General features: G+C 43.4%; 1 protein-coding gene across 1 annotated transcript in view; it reads left to right on the top strand.

Annotated features, from left to right (window-relative positions):
* The first annotated feature begins 3940 nt into the window (after positions 1-3940).
* Mark1 (microtubule affinity regulating kinase 1) overlaps positions 3941-22780 on the top strand; it is a 105946-nt gene continuing 87106 nt past the window's right edge. Inside the window, exon 1 of the mRNA XM_052200707.1 lies at positions 3941-4249. Within this exon, the coding sequence (XP_052056667.1) occupies positions 4199-4249 (51 nt within the window). The 5' untranslated portion in view covers positions 3941-4198. The remainder of the gene's footprint in view (positions 4250-22780) is intronic.

The raw sequence follows: 22780 nt of genomic DNA, 5'->3' as shown, positions 1-22780 counted from the left end.
TACAACTTTACTATTAAAGCTGCTGCCTCTGTCACATTTGACCAATTCTTTGTTTACAAACGATAATCTGTTTACGCTTCTTTGTATGTTTTCAACATGCTTCCCACTAAATTCTTTAAAAGGATGATGCTGTTTACTGCTGGAAATTATTAGGCAAAGAACAGTTTCTTTGAACAGTGTCCATTGGGCATATGCTACTCAATAAATGTGTGCCGGGTAGCACTCTCCCACAGGATAAATAATTAATAGCTTCTAATCAAGGTCTTTGACTCTTCAGCGTTTGAACCTCTTTATTCTCCATTTGAACTCACAGAGAAGGGCTATGCGCCAAACATGTGATGTAAGCCATTTATACAAGCATGCATTCCTCAGTAGCTACATCTGAAAATACAAAATGATGCTGAAATTAATTTTAATAATATATTTTAGTTAATGTAATATGCCAAAATATTTGCATTTTAATATGTAATCCATGTCAGTTGATGAGACATCTTACATAGGAAGAGAACGTGTGTGTGGTACATGCATGTGTATACTACATGTGTGTAGTGTATTTACCTTACCACTTTGAGACAGTGTCTCTCAGTGAACCTGGAGCTAAGCCAGCTAAGCATCCTCTGTCTCCACCCCCACAGTAGGTGGTTATAGTCATAGTGGCTGTACCTGGCTTTTTACATGATACTGGGGATTCCAACTCAGGGCTTTGTGTTTATCTAACAAGCACCTGTACCTGCTGAGCCACCTCTCCACTGCTTAGGTGATATAACTTCATGAGACATTCATGATTTTTGTTTAGGTTTCAGAACATCTGGAGTTTAGGGAAAAAAAGTAGATTCCAACAGTTATGTTCTTTCTAAATAACTTTTAAAATGCCCAAACATGGAATCAAACTTGTTTCTGAATTTAAATTATGATGAAATCAATAAAAATTCAAATGACTTCTGAAGTGCGAAGGAGCCCAAGTAGCTGCTAGCTGGTGCTGCAGTGGTGGCCGTGTAGCCATGCCGCAATGGTAGCTGGTGTAGCCATGCCGCAGTGGTGGCTGGTGTAGCCAGTGCAGCAGTGGTGGCTGGTGTAGCCATGCCGCAGTGGTAGCTGGTGTAGCCAGTGCTGCAGTGGTGGCTGGTGTAGCCAGTGCAGCAGTGGTGGCCGGTGTAGCCACAAAGTTTCTGTCATGGAGCACATGGCTATAGCACTCTTTAGCTGCTTCCATCTGGGTTTAGCACATTGTAGATCCCCATTTTTCTTGTTTTGGCAGAACCTCTATTTTCTTCTCAAACTTTCAAACCATGCTACCCTAGAAGCTTCTAAACTACACATGTCACATTTTTTTTAATAGCCCCAGAGAGAATTGCTAAAAGCCTTAAAACACCCTTTCTGTCATTTTCACAAAGTCACAGCCATAAAAAGCCACATAGGGAAACGTTGCTTGTGGGCATTGTCATTATTAAGGACTAAGATTAAACAGTCTCGACAACATCCAATATCCCCCCTTATGCCATTTTACAGCAGAAGAACATGCAACTTTTTTTGTTAAAATGGGGGTTTTGTTGTTGTTTGTTTGCTTGTTTGTTTACCTATAAAAAGTGCATTTTCCACTATATACCAAACCTAGGACTGTGGGTATTATCACGATTTAAATGCCAGTTTTCATTTTATTTTATTTATTTTATTTTATTTTTTTTTGAGATAGGGTTTTTCTGTATAGCCCTGGCTGTCCTGGAACTCACTCTGTAGACCAGGCTGGCCTTGAACTCAGAAATCCACCGGCCTCTGCCTCCCTAGTGCTGAGATTAAAGGCGTGTGCCACCACTGCCCAGCCTAGATGCCAGTTTTTAAAGGTAGAGTTATTTCTTGTCTCTTTTATCCAATAGAATTATAATTCTGGGTTCTTAAAAATCATTCCCTTTGAGTGTAGTCCCATTGCTAGGAAGCCTCCTCAGCAACAATATAAAAGGTGTCCTTTAAATAATAACCACTCAATTTCAGCTTCAATATTTGAGCAAGTGTAGCAGGTGCACCTAGAGCTGTCTGTGTGGACGCTCTGGGTGGGGGTCCTAGGCTCCTCTATGAGCGCTGTCTCTAATTAGCCCCCGCCCTTACAGGAATGAGCTCGTAGGTCTTGTGATTGCTACAAGATTGTACACCCCCATACATTCCAGTTATCTTCTTCTGTGCCTCATTAACCTGACACAGCTATGATCGTGAATAAGCCAATTCAGCGAAAGTTTGTGAAATGGAACTATCCCTGTCAGGGTTACCACAAGGGTGAGGACAGGGGATAAACTGTGAATAGCCTTTGAGGAATGAAATCTAAGCTGCTGATAGAAGACTTGCTGCATATCCCAGTGGGGAGAGCACCTTGTTAGCAATGCTTGCTTGTTCCTTGACAATGCAGATACAGCTGTAGCACAAGGGACTTCTGTATTAGTGGGGCTGCGGAGGGTGTCGCCTTCAGCCGATGAGAAAAGTACAGACTCTATCCTGGTGAACTCCAATTTCTGAAGGATCCTAAAAGTGTGGCAGTCTCAAGGGCGCACCATAATTCAGGCTGTGGCATTAGTCCCAAAGTCTAAGTGCTAGTTGAACAGAGTAGATGGCCACCAAAGGGGTCGTGTGATTTTCATTTGCTCTGTTAAATTGAGAAATATTTACAACATAGGATACTAGAGAAATAGATACACAGCTGATGTTCTAGAAGTGACCACACACTGAGTGAATAGAATATATATATATATATATATATATATATATATATATATATGATATAATATATATTTCCTCAAGATACGGGTTTGCTATTTTTAGGTTCTTCTGGCCCATGTTTTGAGGGTCAAATGTTAAGTTTTCAGAAACAACTTTTAATGAGTCAGGATAAAAGCCATCTGGTGCAGGAATTCTTCCTAATTCTTCCTTCAAATGGATGCATTTAGGAAAGAGGAGGAGTTTCCCATCATCCCAAGATTTCCATTTGAGGGTGAAGATAGAAAAGGAATAGGGAGAAGGTAAAGTTTTATCCTAGAGGCCAAGTATGCAAGTGTAAGAATGACAGCTTTGCATCGAGACAAATATGCCCAGGACCCGGAGTGGCAGGTGGATGGTAGGGGCGTTTTGAAAGGAAGAGTTCCGGACCGACCACAGAGGGACCGACCACAGAGACAGCCTTCTTACTCTCCCTGAATAGTAGCCTAAGTGACACTTCCTTGTCTCCCAGGAAGTGACGATCAGCCAATGTAGACATCTAGTCTCACCCACTCCAGGGATGCTGTGGGGTGCGGGGAGCCCTCTTCCACATGCTTTCTGGGCCAGCTCCTTGTTTGAGGCTTTTGTGCCTTTTGTCCACCCCAACCCCTGAATACCACCTCTGGGCACAATGATGTTGGGGAAGACTCAAGGAAAACCAGGACTTAAACCAGAGGAGACTTTAAGGATGGGCCAAGTGCAGAGTAGGATGATCCCCGATGCTCCCTCCAGTGAAACAAATAAAATACTTAAAAAGGAGGAAGGAGGGGGATCGCACGAAACCCCATGTTCCCCCAGTGCGGGTTTAAAAGCCATACAAGAATCAACATCAAATCGCAGGACTCCGGAGGTTCTGAGGGGACGGCCAGATCCGCGGGTGGGGCGAGCCACTAATGAAATCCGGCCCGGCGGGCGGAGGCGGCCCCGCATCCCTAATGAGGGAATGAATGGAGAGGCCCCTCGGCTGGCGCCCGCCCACCCGGCGGCGGCCGCCAAGAGCCTCGGGGCGCTGCGTGCCGCGCCCGCCGCTCCGCGCGCACCGGCTCGGGCCGCGGAGGGCTCCGGCTGAGCGCGGCGGGGACGGCGCGGAGCGGCGCGCGGGCTCGGGGCCGCGGGGCCCGGCGCGGATGCGGCAGCGGCGGCGGCGACGGCGGCGGCGGCGGCGCTCACCTGAGGCGGCGCGCGGGAGGCGCTGTCAGGGCCGCGCTCGCCGGGCGCCGCGCTGAGGCAGCTCCCGGGCGCCCGCCCTCCAGTCAGCCCGCCGCGGCCCTCCGCGCCCGACCGGCGTCCCAGCGGCTCCGTCCCCGCGTCCTCGCCCGCCTTCCCGCCCCGCGGCCTGCGGGAGCCGCGCGCTCCCCCGGCGCGGCCTGCTCGCGCGCGCGCGCCTGCCCTCGCCGAAGCCCTCCGCGGCCCGCGACCCGCCGGACCCCCGGCCCGACCCCGCCGCCCGCGCAAGATGTCGGCGCGGACGCCATTGCCCACGGTGAACGAGCGGGACACGGAGAACGTGAGTCCCCTGAGCCTCCGTCGCGGCCACCTGGGCGAGCCCGGCCTGACGCCCTCCCCGTCCTTCCCGTCCCTACGCGGGGAGCCGGGGGGGCGGCCCTCTGCTCCGAGGGGGTCCTGCCCGAGGGGATGCGGAAGGGGATGGAGGGCAGGGGGTGGGCGTCCGGGGTGGCTTCGTGAGGACCCCAGCATTCTAGTCGTCCCCCCCAACCCCCTACCCGAGTGAATGGATGCTTGCTTGGCGACAGCCCACGAGCCAGCCGAGCTCTTACACCTCCTCGGCTGTCCTGGGATCTTTGAGCCCTTTGCTTTCTGGATTTTTGAGTCCTTTGCAAACATACACCCCACCCCATCCCCGCATTGCCCCATGACTTTGCTTTTTGTAACATCATGTCCACACTGGGGGTGGGGGGGACGGGCACCTTAGGGATAAAGAGGGCAGTGAAGTAGAGGTGTGTGTGTGTGTGTGTGTGTGTGTGTGTGTGTGTGTGTGTGTGTGACTTTATGTCACTATCATACTCTCAGTGAAGAGTGGAAGATTTCTGTAGCCCCAAGGTGAGAAAGAAAAGGTTTAAGAACCCCAGGAAGCCAACTGACTTCTCTTCCTCAATCCAGTGTTCATGACTAAGGGACAGGTTTTAAGTACTTCTTCTCGGAGTGTCACAAGGCACATTTCTTTGAAGGCAGGATTTTTCTGTGTCTGATCAAATTGCCCTCGGGAGCTTCTTTGTTTAGTTTTGTTTGGTTTAATTTTTTTTTTTTTTTTTGAAATCAAGATTGAGATATTCACTCGCGTTATTTGAACTCCAACAAAGAGAAAGACCAATTGTAATTTTGTCTTCTGAAATGGACAGTCTTCATATGTGTGTGCAGGTTCCTTTGCAGGAAAGGTGGCTTCCTGTCACTGTTGTTTTTAAAATCTTCTGCGACCTGCAAAGGGGCCCCAGAGGCTCTAGAGGATCTGGTCTGATTGCTGACAAGTTTTAAGGAGCTAGGGGTTTCTAGGTTGTGCGTGGCTGACCAGAGCTCTTTGGCTGGCTACTAACCTCATCCCACAACCCATCAGAGCTCCAGTGACTTCATCGGGATTGTAAAGTAAAAATACTCAAGTGCTTTGGTGTTGTGAGACAAAAGATAGGGGAGGGGAGACAGGCAGGCTCACTTTTTGAAGAGGCAAATGAGGCATAAACAATGTGTTTTATCTAAAGAGTAGGGTTCATATTATATATCTATATATATCTATGTCTATATCTATCTATCTCTATCTATCTATCTATCTATCTATCTATGAAGGGAAAAGAACACAGTTCTACAGAGACCATTGTTAGAAGAACTAGGAAGTTGTTCTGTTATGCGTTGTCCTCTCCTGTGTCCTACACTTAAAATGATGAAGATACCAGGACTGTCACCACTATCATACCTTATTGCTCTATTTGTACCGTGACTGTTGTTTTAGAGATGAAATGGCTGCATAATTTTCACTGGAAGGTTAAGGGAGGGGGCTGGAGAAAAAGGTAAGGAATTTGGTGACAGTAGATTTTTAAAGGTAAAGTATTATTACTAAAAACAAAAAACACACAAAAAACCAAAAACTGTCATTTAAGAGTGACAGTGAAGAGTCAAGCAGATGACGACCTTTGTTTTAGGATCAGAATTCTGTGTGTTAACCTAGTGTGGAGAAGGCCCGTTGCTTGGTTGTGTCCTGGGTTTGGCCACTCTGCCTGTTTTTCATGTGTGGATAGGGTTCTTCATACTGACATGAGATGGCTTTATAGACCTAGGCAGCAAGGACTGCACCACTCGCAGCTTAACGTGCAAGAGCAACAGCAGCGCAAGGGCATTTTAAAGCTAAGCAGCCAGAGAGTATACAGTTCGTGGTACCTTCTGAGAAGGGTCGTGCTGCTGCGTAAACTCCTGCGCTTTGTTTCTGAGCGTGCGCCTTCAGAGTCTCTATCTGCGTGGTCTTGTTTGTACTCCGCAGCACCGTCTCTCCATTTAGCTTACTCTGTCCTCATTATCTCCTCATCGCGTGGAAAACATCCACTCTGCTGTGGCCGTTAATCAGTCAGTGAGCATGCACTTAACTCTGCTTTTGACCTGGAAGGAGATGCAGAAGGGCTTTATAGACAAGGCCTCTGCCCACTGGGAGCCAACAGGGCACGTAAATGCGATCCCAGGTAGTGTGCAGTAGAAGACGGAGGGTAGCTAGGGCTAACTTGGCTTTCTAAGTGTTCCAGGTGTGCATTGAAGAGGCCACCGCTGTAGGCGTTAAATGACCACCGGACTCTTAAATGGCATTATCCTGCTCCCTGCCTCCCATTAGTGAAACAGTAACAGGCTTGCTAGTCAGTGCATGGACGAATGCCAGCACGGCAGCCAATATGTGCATTTGTTTGTAATCACACACGACATTTTAAAGTATATCCGTACTTATTAAGAATAGCCATATAAAAATATTGACATATTTTAAAAATATCTATGAAAAAAGTTTACTTTGTATGACTTTCAGGTCCTTTTTTTGTAAAGATAGTAGCAAAAAATATTATTACTCTTAGAAATGAAAATAAATTTAGTCATTAAAAACTATTATATTATTTTCAGGTAACATAAACATTTCTTAATCATATAGATGTATACACCATATATATATGTCAACATGCCTGCTGTTGGGTCATATATATATATACCATATATACCATATATCTATATCTATCTATCTATCTATCTATCTATGCCATAAAATTCCAAGGAGGAATGTGTGACCCTGCTGTCTCATCTACCACTGTGTAGAGCAGAGAAAGAATTGTTCCTTGGGAACATTCAGTGTGATTTTCCAGGAGTGTTCGTAGATGAAGATTTGTGTGTGCCTTGTTGACAGACCTCAACTGACTAAATATAACAGGAAACAGTGATTAGCTCTTAAGGCAGTAAACACTTTGTAGTGAAGAAGAAGAGTCACGTTACAAAGAAGAGAGTCCCTGTAAAATGTGTTCGACTTTATGTTGTAAAGAGTAGGTCTAGCAAAATAAAAACTTTGAAAAACTTCTTCTTCTTCTTCTTCTTCTTCTTCTTCTTCCTCTTCCTCTTCCTCTTCCTCTTCCTCTTCCTCTTCCTCTTCCTCTTCCTCTTCCTTTTTTTTTTATTGTTAGGCCATTCTTGGATAATGCCAGTATGGATTTAGGAGCCATACTAAAATAATTACTAATTGTGTTTCTTCAATGAAACAGTTTTGTAGGTGTTTTGGAAAAACCTTTGCTGACACGCACGACTGCTGTTAGGTCAGCAATGCCCTAGCTGATTTTCTGTATTGAAAAACAAGGCTGTATTCCTTATTAGAGATCAGCATGGAGGAAGTCAATGTGATGACTTCTTGGAATGTCTTAACATTATAAATTTGGCTAGGTTCAGAAGCCTTTAATAAACCTCTTACTGGTGTATCTTTCAGTAAACTGGAAGTTCATGTGGAAACTGTGACAAGCTGTTACAGTAGCTTAGGTGGGGGGTGGGGGCAGGTTGTTCAGTGGCCGTCATTGTGTGTCGATGGAGAAACAAGTGGGTTGCATGCCTTTACCCTCCCTCCCCTTGGCTCTGCTCTTGCCCGAGTCCTAGCAGCTGTCGTGTGGTAGTGCACTTGCTGCTTGGTGCTGTCCTTGCCTGGCTTCCGGACTAGTGTTTGTAAGGATTCAGTGCTGTAAGAATCAGTACATTTATCATCAGAGCACATGTGTGACATATGCAAAGGCAGCCATTACATATACCACCCAAGGCTGAGGGCTTCAAAGAGTCAAGTGACCTGCCCAAGGTCACACTAGGTTTCTGAACTCTGTAACTGTTGCTCTGCTCTGGCTATTGCTTCTAGGAGGTGGTTTATTTGGTTTGGGCGTAGAGATTTAAAATGAACACTTAGTAGAGGGAGAACAGGACATGCTTTTATTCACTGCTTCTGGTCCCTTGCTGCTCAGTCTCCTGGAGTCCCTGCTCTTTCCTTTTATCAAACGCTTACAAATCCTTTGTGGCTCGGCTTGCTGGCATTTGACAAGACCCCTGAGATGACTGCTTTTGTAGCTGACCCCTGGTGAATGCAAGAAGTCCTGGCTCATGATCCCTAGAGTGGGTGTCCAGACAATCCACTGGGGAAGGGAATACCATTAACATTGTCATTTCTCTGATCTTGATGCTATTATTCAATCTTCTTGGTTTGGTTTGTTTGCATTTACTTGAGCGTTTGCGGGGGAGTGCCGTGGGCATGCACATGGGCGTCAGAGGACAGCTTTCAGGAGCTGCTTCTCTCTCCACTGTGAGTTCCAGGGATTAGACTGTCAGTATTGCTAGTCACTGCTGCTACCCTTTAGCTGTCTCATTAGCCTTCTTGTGATTTCTGAAAAACTCACGTGCAGAATTAGCTATTTTATAAATAATTTTCAAGTAATAATCCTTATTACTTGTGTCTGCCTGAGGCTTTCCTTTGGAGCTCACTTCCTTTTTCCTGATGAACATCCTTGGAAGTTCTTTTGGTGAGGCTGGGCATGGTGGCATATGCTTATAATCTCAGCACTCAGGATGCTGAGACAGGAGAATCCCAAGTTTGAGCCTACCCTGGACTATAGATTAAGACCCTGTCTCAAAAGGAGAAAAAAGTTCTTTTGGTTAGTGATAGCCACTTGTAGTTTTGTTTTGTCTAGACAGAGTCTTGCTGTGTAGCCCTGGCTGTCCTGAAACTCTTTATATAGACCAGGCTGGCATTGAACTAACAGAGATCCACCTGCCTCTGTCTCCTGAGTGCTGGAGTTAAAGGCATGTGCCACTAAGCCTTGCTTGTAAATTTTTTTGTTTAAATATGAACATAGTTTGCCTTTATTATTGAAAGACAGCTTTTCTCAGTCTATAACTCTAGACTGTTGGTTTAATTTCTTGAGGGGGGGATGAAATGCTAACTCTAGACTGTTGGTTTAATTTCTTGGGGGGGGGCTGAAAATAGCATTTCATTGTCTATTGATCACACTGTTTCTGGTAGAAATCATCTGATAACTGGCAAGCTATATTTTGTGTCTTTTTAAAAGTTAAAATATAGTTAGATAACAATAGGCATGTGTGTATATGTATATAACAACAGTCAAAAAGAGGTTCATAGGAGGGGTTGGGGAAGGAAAGGGAGAAATTAATCATAAAAAAAGAAAAGAGAAAAGATAGCTTTCCAGTTATAATATGATTTCTACCAGAAACAGTGTGAACAATATACAATGAGATGCTGTTTTCTGACCCCTTAAAGAAATTAAACCAATGATCTATCTATCTATCCTCCTATCTCCCACCTTCTTCCTCTCTCTTTCTATGTGTGTGTGTGTGTGCCCAAATATATAACAACAACTTTCTCAGTCCATTTTGTGGTGTTGCTTGTATCTATATGATTTCAGGACTGGCCTTTTGGTATTGAATACCAATTGGGGGACCCTTCTCTGGGGAATATGTTTCTCCCTCTCTCAGCATTCCTTAGTTGTCTGTAGTCCTTTGTTTAGGATTGGGGCCTTGTCAGATATCCCCTTCTATACTAGGATCTCTATTGGTGTCTGTCTCTTTAAGATTCTTCTTTTTGGTATTGGGGTTTCACTGTAGTGTATTTAGATGTTTGCTCTTTGTATTTATGAATTCATGTTTTAATAACTTCTGGGTGCCTCCCAACTATTTTTTTTATTGCTGTCTTCCTTGTTTATATGCAGTTGGGTCACGGTATACTTTGGCTCTCTCAGATCTTTCACATCTTCATTTTTCGTACTAGTTGGTTGTTTTTCTAAGCTGTTTAATTGTTATATTCTGCCTTCTGTAGATTCCTGACTTTCCCCTGTGGTTTCTTTGCATCTTGGCCCTTTTCCCCCTAGCCTCCCTGATACTTGGTTAGCTACGCTAAGCTCTGACTGCCCCCTATATGTCTTAACCCTGATTCATGGTTTCTTTCCTACCTCATTGCTTCTTTGTAGTACAATCTGTAGTACAATCTGCAATGCAGTTCCTCTGTGTAATGTTTAGCTATGTCTGTTTTCAATTGCATTTAAATGCCTCCCAACCCATCTGTTGACTTATTTTTTTAAATTGTATTTTAAAACACCTTTCATTGGAGAGATCTGCTTTTGTGAGTCTTTAGGTATGTAGTATTTATTGTATTGTTACCTGTAAACAATGTGTTAGAGCAAATACCTAGTAATTTTATGTGGCACAACCGAGACTTTGCACCTCCTGGCTAGTGACTGCCTTCTCTGCTTTCCTCCAGTCCCTGGCAAACATCAGTGTTGCTTTGATGATTTTAACTGCTTTACTCATACAAATGGAGTCATGTAGTAGTTATCATTTTGAGATCATATCTCATTTTTCATGATGCCCATAAGATTCATCTGTGTCTCAATATATAGCAAACTATATTTCTTTTTATGAATTAATAATATTTTGGTTGTGATTATATAGCGTATTTTATTTATCCAGTCATCTATTGATGCATATTTAGTTTGTGTCTACTACTAGGATAAAGGTTTCAACAAACATTTGAATGAAAATATCTCTTGGAGATTATAATTTCAATACCAAGAAGTGGAGTTGATTGGTTACATGTTATAGTCTTAATTTGCAAAGGAACTTCCATATTGTTTAGACACTTGGAACTTTTTTATAGACACTCCCAACTTTTTACATCTTCGACAACAGTGCACAGATTCTGGATTCTCTATTTCAACTCAGAATTCTGGCAACTCTTGTTATTTTGGTTTTGACAATAACAATCCTGGGTAGGGATGTAGTTTATTAGCATGTGAATGACCCTGGGTTCAGTTCTCAGAACTACAGACAAACAAACAAGCTAGCAAGCAAAGAAACACTGCTCAAGGGCTGGAGAGATGGCTTAGCGGTTAAGAACACTGACTGCTCTTCCACAGGTCCTGGGTTCAAATCCCAGCAACCACATGGTGGCTCACAGACATCTGTATTGGGATCTGATGCCCTCTTCTTGTGTGTCTGAAGACAGTTACTGTGTACTCATAAGTAAAATAAATTAATTAATTTTTAAAAAACAAAGCAAAACACTGCTCAATAGTAGTCTCCCTAACAAGTGGTACCTTGTTGGGATACTGGTGTTTTCTTTATGATTAGCAGTGTTGAGCATGCTTTTATATATCTGTTGGCCATTTGTTTATAGTCTTTGGGAAAATATTGATTAAGCGTGTGCATATTCTAAATTCATGTTATTTGCTATTAAAATGTAGGGACTTCCCAGTCTGATGTTTGGATAGTGTTTCCAGGTGAAGTATGTGGCTGCAGACTGGCTAGGGCCTCCTCCCTCTGCTGTCTCTGGAGTCTTTGTGCTCTTCTTATCCACTTTGACTTGGCTGCCTGAGCTGCAGTCACACCCAGTAAATCATTGCCAGCCTATGTCGTGAGCTTTTGTTTCTCACAGTTCTAGGAGTTCTCCAGCTTGAGTGTTGCAGTTAAATCTTTAATCTATTTTGAGCCTTTTATGTCTGTTGTAGGGCGATGCTGGTTCTGTTTATTTAGTGTTGATTGTTTGGGATACTCACAGAGTCCTTTATAAGCTGAGGATGGTTTTCTATTTCTACAAAATCATGCAGTTGTGTTTTGATAGGGATCACAATGAATCCGCAGATTGATTTAGGTACTATGGACATTTTGACAGTATTAATTTTTCTAATCTATGAACATAGGCTGTCTTTCCTTTTTGTTTTTTTTTGTCCTTTAATTCCTTTCAGCAATGTTGCTTCTTTGGTTGTTTATTCCAAAATATTGCATTTTTTTGGTGTTCTAAAAATTGTGTATTTTTTTCAGATAGTTTCTTGTTAGTGATAAACACAATCTGATTGTGTACGTGCATGTGTGTATATGTGTCCATGCACGTGTGTGTTTGAGTATGTGTATGTATATTGACTTTGGATCCTGGAAGGCTTTTGGATTTATATATTATATTTAACAGGTTATTTTAGGACTATGTGGGGGTTGCACATAAGGTTGTCTTATCGACAAACATATTTCTGCTTCCTCCTTCCTAGCCTGTACACCTTCTTTCTTGTTGTTTGGTTGAGAGTTCCAGGACTGTGCTGAACAGAAGCTGTGACGGTGGTCATTTGCTGCTTGCTGTTCTGATTTTAGAAAACATTGTTTGCTCTGTTCTGCTGTTAACTGTGATGTTAACCGTGGGCTTTTCATGAGTGATCCGTATTACATTGAAACAAATTCCTTTCCTCCCAATTTGTTGAGTGTTGTACTATACCTTGCCAGATGTAAATACCTGCATATACAATCTGTATATATGGAAATTATTATAGAGTTCGATTTTTCTTGCATTGCTACAGTGTATATTACACTGACTTTGGGTCTCAGGTGTGACTATGGAAGCTGATCCTTTTGGCATGCTATTGATTTGTATTTGCTTGTCTTCATTGCTTGTTTTGAGAACCTGTGTGTCTGTATTCACAGGCACGTTGGCCTGCGGCTCTCTCTCGTCTTACCATACCTTATAATACCTAATTGTTGGGGTCAGTGTATCGCTGGATTCATAAATGAGTTAGGAAGTGCTTCCTCCTCTTCAAATTTAGGGGAGCTCGGAAAGACGGAGAAAGACAGGTACTATAATTCTCGTTTAAACAGCTACTTGTCGCTGGCGTTGGCAATGAAGCATTGCGCTTGGCCTTTCTTTCCTAGAAGGTTTCTGATCGCTGATTTACTCTTTTATTACTTCTAGATCTGTTTAGGTTTTCTATGTCTCCATAATAGCGTATTTGTAGGTTCCTTTGAATCCTCCAGAGAGACATGTTTAATGCCAACAAAGTTGTGTGGTTTCCATTTTGCTTCTTTTATGTCTGTTTCACACATTTAGAGCTAGAAAAATACATGGTATGATAACGATCTTTTTTGTTTGTTTTATTTTTTTAATTTTTAAGCATTTATTTATTTTATTTATATGAGTATACTGCAGCTGTCTTCAGACACACACTAGAAGAGTGCATTGGATTCCATTACAGAAGTTTGTGAGCCACCATGTGGTTTCTGGGAATTGAACTCAGGATCTTCAGAACAGCAGTTAGTGCTCTTAACCGCTGAACCATGTCTCCAGCCCATAATATCAATTCTAAATTTGTGCTTTTGTGTGTGTGTGTGCACGCGCACATGTTATCTGTCATGAAGCGTGTTCTGTGTGTACTTAGGAAATGATGGGAATGTTTTCCTTCTCTCTCTCTCTCTCTCTCTCTCTCTCTCTCTCTCTCTCTCTCTCTCTCTCTCGACAGATTCTCACCATATAGCCCAGACTAGTCCCAAACTTGCAAGCCTCCACCTTAGCCTCCCGATTGTTAGGATTGTAGATGGGTCCCACCATATCAGGGTGGAATGCTTCTGATATATTCATTTGGTCTGTGATGTGTTCAAGTCATCATTTCCTTGTTGATCTTCTGTCTGAATGCTATATCCATTACTGCATGTAGAATATTGAAATCTGTTATTACTGTGTTGCTGTCTGTTTTGTCTCTGGCTCTGTCAGTGTTTACTTTATACACTTAGGTCTTCTACTGTTGAGCACATATATGTTTGTAATTGGTATGTCTTCTTTATGTGATCGTTCTGTCTTTATGTGATGTCCTTTCTTTGTCTTTTATGGCAGGGTTTTACATTTAAGTTCTGTCTCATCTGATATAAATATGGCTACCCCAGTTCTCTTAAGTTACTGCTGAAGTGGGATATCTTTCTTCATCCTGTGATTTCGAGCCTTCAAGTTCTTTTAAAGGTAAAGCAGGGCTCTTAGCAACAGCATTTAGTTGGATCTGTCTTTTATTGAAACGTTTGATCCTTTGCATAGCGAAATAACACTGATGCTATTTTAGATTGTTTTGTCAGACCTGTTTGTCCTTTTCTCTGTTGCTCTCTTCCTGTGTGCTTCATTAATTTCCACAGAGACATCCGCAGTATACCACATTCTGTCAGCATCTGAGCCTGGTCCCCCAGCCATCCCCGTCAGAGCACTGACCCACATCCCAGTCCTCCTTTTCCTTGTCTGCTTAATTTTAATCTCATTGCTTCTGTTTGTAATTTCTGAAAGATCTAAGATTTTCCTTAAAGTACTCTGTCTTTGAAATAATCTCTTACCATTGCTTACTTTTTATGATTTTGTCTTATCAAACATCTGATATGTAGGCATTTACATTCTGTTTCTGGAAATTCTGTCATTTGAAACTCCTGCACATTTATTTATTATTCATGCCCATGAATGTCTGTCACTCTGGTGTTTTTGATTCAATTGGCTTTTGTTTTTGATTTTGTTGTTGTTTTTCTGTCTCCTTTTGACAACAAATTCCTGTTTGCCTAATTTTATCTGTGTGAAACTTGGGGGTTGAGGAATGACTTCCTACAGAGAGATAGATGCCTTTATCTGCTCCTGTGGGAACCTGTTGACCAGGGACACTCTTGTTCAGTCAAGGAGTTTGGCCTTGTGGAGGGTGCAAGGCTTAGAGTTTGACCCCAGGGCAATTCTGTCTTCTGTGGTTGCTTTCTACTGGTCTGTCTTTGTTTCTTTTCAAAATGCTTGTTTGTTTTTTTTTTATTTTGCCTTTGGATGTTTCTTTTTCTTCCAGTTTCACAATGCATCAAAAGTATGTGTTTCCTGTTCCCCCAGGAACCTTCACATTATCTTGCCTCTTCTACAGAGAAAGAAGCCAGGAATGAGGTTTTTGGAAAAGCTTCATGTGATTTTTTTATGAACCTAAAATGTGTCATTTCTGAGACATTTCTACTGGATACTTAAAAATGTATACAATTTTTGTTTCCAAGGCCTTTATTTCAAATTTTTAGATTTAATTTGTTCTTTGACAATCTCATGCATGTGTGTACCGCATCATAATTGCTCTCATTTCCTGCCCTCTCTAATCTCCTTCTGCCCCCTGTCAACTCCCCTTCTGGTGACAAACACCTTTTCCATTTTGAAGTCGTTTTGTGTAGTAACTCAGTTTTAACTAGGGTTGTGTCTGTGACCATGAGTTTGGAACTGTACTACAGAACTTCTGGGCTTACCAGTGGGACACAACTGAAGACAGTGACTTAGCTCTTCCACACCCTGCCGATAGCTTAGCAGAGAAAGGTTGGGCCATTGAGCCCATCCCTACCCTAGCTGATGGGGGGGGGGGCAGCCTTGACCACAGTTGCACTGGTTACAGTGGCTACGTCTAGAATGTGGCATCTCACAGCTCTTCCTTCGTCTGGTTCTTCCATTGTTTCTGCTTCTTCCATCTTTCCTAAAGATTAGGAATCCTAAAGATTCCTAGTTTAGTTAACCTTAGAGAGGGCTGTTTGCCAGTTCTAGAATCATAATTGAGTTTTGGAAACATTTTGTTTAATTACTAAATGACTGACTTTCAAAAATTGCTGTTTGTCATCAGAAAGGTAGAAGTTTGTTAGCAGAACTTTTGCTGACATTTATAATTGATGGATTATTAAAATCTGAATATCATAGTGTAGTAAGTATAATTAAATAAAGTGGCCTACTAAACCCACTTCTGTGAGGTGCTTTCTCATTGAAATCAGGTATTGCCAGAAAGTAAGCTTACAGCTTTCTGCCCATCAGTTCCTGTCTCGTGTTACTAAGCCTAGACCACATCAAGAATGATTTAGTTGTGCACTGTCTCTATTGTTTGCTCAGCACAGAAAAGCTTGCCCTGTTAGAAATCAGTATACTCAGATGCGCTTGCTCTTTGTTTTAATGTACTGTTTTCTAGTGTGCATAATCTGTAAGGTACTTCATAGGTAAGTAGCTTGTGAGTAGTCGTTCTTATGAGAGTCCGTATTAAACAGTTTAGTTTAGAGACCTTGAGCTAAAATTTAGAGGTTATACTGTAACAGTTGCCTTATTCTAGACTTGCCTGTGGCCAAACCCTATTCCTAATTAAAGTGGGGCTACATACCAGTGTTGCTTCTGTATATTTTCTAAATTGATATTTTCTATAGTTTATTAATGATTTAATGAGCCAAAGTCCATTTTCATTTATTACCAGTGTGATGAGTTTATGATGGGGAGATTGTTTCTAATTCACATCCTAATCGCTCAACACCCACCACGAGCTCTTAGAGCTTTTCTAGTTTAAGGCCTAGGGATACGTCCCCCAACCCTCCTGCTGCAGGCATCCACTCAAAAGACACTGGTTCCCATGTGTGCCGATGGTCTGTCTTTCATTGTAGACATTGTGGGAGATTGTAGCTAGTGGCTTCAGTGAGGAGAGAGGCAAACATGATGACTCTTTTCTAAGCAGCGACAGCAGTAGAGAATACCAGGCGATTGTCTGGTTTGGACGTTACGCAGGAGTTGTGTGAGGCATCTGGAGCTCCCAGATGAAAGGGGTCAAGGAAGAAGCCACCCTCTTGCCTCTATTTCCCCAGCTACATGTGGCAAGCCATGGAGACTGATACCACCTGGAAATAAAAGACTAGAAACACCCACACAGTAGGCGAGCCCCACCATGCGTGCCCCACCGTGCTGCCCTTGGTGCCCTGGCTGTCTTCTCAGCTTAGTTTAAGGAGTAAACAGCTTAGGACAGGACAGAATCCTCATGACCTGCTGGTAAAGGGCATGGTGACAGGGTTGGCGTGACTGCCTTCCTCCTGGGGTCAGAGGTGCAGCTTTCACCCTGAAAGAGGTTTTCTTCCATTGCCTTTTCTATTCGCTTCATCATAATTGAAAAATGGTTAGGACAAAAGCAATGAAACCCGAGCCCTGCTCTGGAGCCTCAGCCCAGAGGGAGCAGGACAGAGGCAAACAAGTGGAGTAGAAAGTTACAGCTCCCTGTCATCTGACTGAGGAGAACAGGAGACAAAGGCTGCTGGAGAAGGCGAGGAAGGCTCCCTTGCCAAGTTGCAAGTGGACGTCACACTGGTGGGAAGGAGGGGACAGGGCCGGAGGCAGAGCCTTATGCATGTAGAGAGGGAGCGGACTGGACAGAGAGCAGAGGGGCCCAATATCCTTAGCAAGAACTAGTCCAGGGGCCTCCCGACCCTGGGGAGGCTTTAGTGGAAGGTCAGCTTGATTGACTGTAGACGTGATGTAGAGCCTCTGTGTCATGGACACCCCAGACTTGAAATCCAGCAGCCGGCGATGCCGCTGCCCACGGGAAACGTTCACTAGCACCCCCTTTTTTTTCTTACAGAGACCCTTTTGACACTGAGAAACAGGCTTGGGGGAGAGTCAGTGTCCGTGTCAGCTTGACCCCGGTAGTTGGGCTTCTCCCAGCTACCTCAGCTAGGTCTCCTGTGTCTACCCTGTGCTTGCAGGTCAGTCTGAGCACAGGACGTCACACTAGGACACTAGTGAACACGACTCAGGATCTGACCGCAGTGCGGCCTCCCCTTCACTGTCTCTGTCTGTCTCTGTCTCTGTTGTCTTCCGTCCCCTCAACCCTTCATGTCCCCACCGAGCAAAGCCTTACTTCCACATTGTAGCATTGCAGTCATCTTTGAAGAAAGGCTTCATTTTTTTCTTTTACAACATTTATTTTTGAGATTATGATACAATTGCACCATTTCCTTTTCCCTATCCCCCCCATTCAGACCCTCCCACACATCCCTCCTCCCACACACCCCTCTTCCCACACCCCTCCTCGACGTCTTTCAAATTCACGGACTCTTTCATTAATTGTAGTTATATGCATATATATGTGTACATTCTTAAATATAATCTGCATGCTGTTACTTGAATATATGTTTTCAAGGCTGACCATTTGGTATTGCATAAGCAATTGGTCTGCTATTCCCTAAGTAAGGTTATTTTCAGAAACATAAGAATTGAATACATTTTCTTTGCCATTAGTTAAAGAGATGATTCATATTTCGTAATGAAATCCCAAATAGATCTCACTATGGTGCCGTGTATTAGGAGCACCTTCAGTTACTTTGTGCTCAGAAGGTAGTTTCTGTAGACTTTAAAATGAAGTCAAGCTGATATAAAGGGGCTAGGACTGAATTTAACCTTCCTGTTGCTGTGACCTTCTACTATAGTTCCTCATTGTTATGGTGATCCCCAACCATCAAATTATTTTTGTTGCTACTTTATAACTGTAATTTTGCTATTGTTATTAGTTATAATGTAAATATTAGTGTTTTCTGGTGGTCTTAGGAGACCCCTGTGAAAGGGTTGTTTGATATCAAAGATTGGGAAACACTGGGCTAGAAAGGGTTAACAAATGCTGAAGTTGGTGATGTGCTTTCAGCCTTTCTGCTTTTAGCCAGTTGAATGCAGTCAGCCTAGAGGAAGCCTGTTTACCTCCTGCTTTTTCTCTGAGTTGGACTGTTTGTAGTACTGTCTCTTATCTTCATTGTTTAAGAGTGGTACCATTGCTTTCCAGGGCAGTTTCCAGTCTGTTCCAACAGCCTTGAAGTAGAAGTCAGAATTCTCTGATGCAGGTGAATTGTTGGCTAGTTTCTCTCCAACAAGTCATGTGACTTTTTCTCTTTAGGCTCTTAACCTCTCATTTTGGTACATACTTAGAAACTATCTTGCACACATCACAGAAATGATGTATAACTGCATAGCAGTACTAACTCATGTTATTGATCCATCCTGATCCTTTATGCATAGCAACTTGAATATCACCAATTAGAAAGAAATGTATGCACCAGTAGACACTTGTTTAACCCGAGGCTCCGTGTTGGTGATGGAACCCAGAGCCCAGGCATGCTATGTCAGTGCTTTGTACTAAGCTACACGTAGCCTCCCAGCAAATTCTGAGTCACAGGTCCTGAAGGACACCTAAGGAGGAGTATCTGGAGTACAGACAGCTGTCTCACCTTCCCCTCTTATCCAGGGGAGGAAGAAAGCAAGATGGTGAAAGAACACATCAAAGAGGAGGTGGCTCTGTTCCCAGGATCCAGTCCTCCTTGCCTTGCTGACTCTACTGTGGATGCAGTCTGTGACAGGCTTTCAAACTGGACTGTAGCTTTTGTAAGCCTGTTCCACATGGAATAATGTACTCTTTGAGACCAAAACCTCAGGATTACCACATCCGTCAAGCAGTGGTGACCACAGTTTGCAAGACTGCCCTTGCTGCTTTAGAGACAGTCATAATTTACCAGGAAAATACCTTCTCCTTTTCACACATGCACATGTTCTGTGTACAGAATAGCTATGCCAGAAATGCTTAGTAAATGCATGCAATGAATATCTACCTGTTTTCTGGAAATAACGAAGGATTTAAAAATCTAAGGTAATGTCATGTAGACACATTGACAATGTTTTTAATACAAGCAGGGATGGATGCTGTAGCAGTGTATGTGTTACAGCACACACGGAGGTCAGGGAGCAGTTGTAGGAAGTGCTTCTCTCCTCCTGCCACTCGGGTCCTTAGGGTCAAACTCAGGTCATCAGGGTTGGCAGTGGTGCCTTTACCAGCTCAACAGCCCGAGACACAATTCTTCCCTTTAAAGATCTGTTTATTATATTTCGTGAACTTCCAAGGCATGCTGGATAGAGACCTCTCTCACTGTGTCTATGTACATAGTTAAAGACACCAATTGAAATTCCAGGTCATTAAAAATGATGTCCATATTGAATAATTACTGGATTTGGTAGATTTGCTTAATGTAACTGAATTGAAGGTCCTAGAATAAAGTTTTGACTGTTATAGTGTTAACCAAATATAATGATTTAAAGAAAAAAAAAACACCTTACAATTTCTGAGGTGAATCTGCTATAACACTTTGGGTACTGTGGGAATAAAACTATGAGGAAGTTTGCAAGGGAATTTAACACCATATTTTTAGAATTAATTTTGGCAGATGTGTTCATTTATTCTCTGGAGAATCAGTTATCTAAACCTCACTGTCTCCTGGCAGGCTGTGGTGAGTGAAGACCTCCCAGAGGAGCAGTTTGGGGAGTCCGGGAGTAGCTGGGAGAGAGCCTCTAAACTGCAAACTCACCTTAGCTGCTCCCCGATGTCTGCCTGAGGGCTGGCGAGTAAGGAGGACCCGAGCGAGCGACTGGCTCTCAGTAATCCCTTGCTCCACAAAAGGCAGACTTCAGGAACCCGGAGAAGTCACTGCTTTATGCCACAGGCTTAAGGGGCCAGAGAGCCTGTCTCCTGGAGTATTGGGAGCTGTGATCAAGCACATAAAACCTCTGTAAGCTCCTGCTGCTGACTGTATTACAGTGACTCCACTGAGACAAAGGCTGGGCGTGGAAACACGTCAGCATTTCATGGTATCTGTCTCAGGTTGACAGTATACATCATCTTCATTTTTAAGGAAATTTCTGGGTTGTTTTTTTTTTTTGCATCCTAAGTTTACATTACTTTGTATTTACAATATGAACTGTAACTCTCCGGTTTGCTGATGCTTCATTGAATGTAAGAGAGTCAAAGTGGAAGTTCAGTGGCTGAAGCAGGGGAGTCAAGCCTTCTATAGAGGGGAGGTGTGGAGGGCAAGGACAGCCTTGCCGGGAATGGGTGTACCTGGGTTCTTATGTGATGCTTAAGAGCCTACACTTTATAGAGCAAACACCCCTGCATTTATTACCATCTGACCATAGGTGTGTGACTTTAGGCACATTTACTTACTGAGGGTAAGGCACATCTAACTGGATGGCTATCAGTGTGTTAGGCTCATGTAACATACTTTTCAATAGTAAGTACTCAATACAGGAAACAGAGAATTGGAAACCAGAACCAAGGTAAAGAGAATCAGTTGCTGATGAACGAACGTCCCCTCTGCCCCAAATCCTTGTTTTTCTACACCTTCCATTCCGCATATGTTCTTCATATGGACCATGTTTGTAATGGCTTGTATCTGTTTGGCCCAGGAAGTGGCCCTATTAGGAGGTGTGGCCCTACTGGATAGGTGTGTCACTGTGGGCTTTTAAGACCTTCATCCTAGTTGTCTGGAAGCCACTCTTCCACTAACAGCCTTCAGATGAAGATGTAGACCTCTCAGCTCCTCCTGCACCATGCCTGCCCAGATGCCGCCATATTCCTGCATTGATGATAATGGACTGAACCTCAGAACCTGTAAACTAGTCTCAATTAAATGCTGTCCTTATAAGAATTGCCTTGACCATAGTGTTTGTTCACAGAAGTAAAACACAAAGACAGAAGTTGGTACCAAGAACTGGGGTATTGCTGAGGTAGGCCTGTCCATGCTTTTATAGAAGAATGTAGATTTGGGGTCTCTAGATTTGGAAAGCCATGGAATGCTTTAAGTGGGGCTTAATGGACCAGCTGAGTAGGAATTTGGAAGACTTTGTTGTTATGAGTGACTTGAACTATGCAGACCTGGCCCAAGAGGTTTCAGAGAAGAGGAGTTTCTGTATGTGGTGTAGAGACTATTTTTGTGGTATTTTGGTAAAGAATGTAGCTGTTTTTGCTCTTGTCTAAAGAGTCTACTTGAGGCTAAGGTAAAGAGATTCATATTATTTGCATTGACAAAGGAAGTCTCAAAAAAGCCTACCAGAGACTCTGTTCTCTGGTTAGGTCTCATGAAGAGCATTTTGAACAAGCATCACAAGCTGAGAAAGGAAAAATATAAACTGTATGGTTGAGTATTAAAGGGGCACCCACCCGGAAGTGAAATGGAGCCGAACCCTGTGTTCTGGGAGATAGCACATTAAGGGGGTGGGACTTGGGGCAAGATCCAGGTATGGCCATACATATCTTTAATCCTACGAGATAAAGTTAAACAAATCTCTGAGTTCAAGGCCAGCTTGGGACAGAGCAAGTTCTAGGTGAAGAAAAACTTAAATCCAGGCTTGGTGGACCACACTTTTAATCCTAGTGCTTAGGAGACAGGCATGCAGATCTCTGAGTTCAAAGTCAGTCTATGAAGCAAGATCCAGGACAGCCAAGCTTAGGCAGTAAAGGAGTTGGAAAAGAGGAAGCTGGTGATAATGTAATAGAACAAGAGGACCCTGCTCCAGCTCCTGCAGGTAGTAGAACTCAGCAGGTTTGGCCACGTGGCTCTGGCTTTAGAGTCAAAATAGAAGGAACTACTGGGACAATTGATGCGGGTTAGCTGTAGCTAAGAAATTAGTGGAGATTAAGAAGAGACCAGCATCACTGAGGTGAAATCTTCTGGGAAGTGTTTTCTGAGAGCACAAAGACGCTGTGTCCCAGAGATAGCCAAGGTTGTACCTCGTGTTGCAGCTGTACTTTGTACTGTGTAAGAGTCATGCAAGTGGTATACAGGTTTTTAAGGCATGAAGGGGTCATGAAGAGCCGCTGAGGCTTGGCATTGTGAGAAGCCATGGAAAGCCATTGGTGGTGATGCAGCCTCCGTTGTAGTTGATGGCCCAGGACTGAAGGGTCATGCAAAGGAGCTTGGCCTGGCACGGTAAAGAGAGCCTGTGAGAGGCTGTGGGTGAAGCCTAGTTGAGGGAAAGACTCCAGTGCATTGGAGATGCCACTCCATGTAATGACCACCAAGAACAGCAGCATCTTGAGGTTAGTGCTACAGAGGGCAGAGCTGGAGAAGGGACGCCAGCCCTTTGGAGGAACCCAGAAGATCATGTGTGGATCTCAGA

This window comes from Apodemus sylvaticus, chromosome 12 (assembly GCF_947179515.1).
Source record: "Apodemus sylvaticus chromosome 12, mApoSyl1.1, whole genome shotgun sequence".
NCBI lineage: Eukaryota > Metazoa > Chordata > Mammalia > Rodentia > Muridae > Apodemus > Apodemus sylvaticus.
The sequence above is the reverse complement of the archived record's forward strand: the minus strand, read 5'-3'. Positions and strand labels throughout refer to the sequence as shown.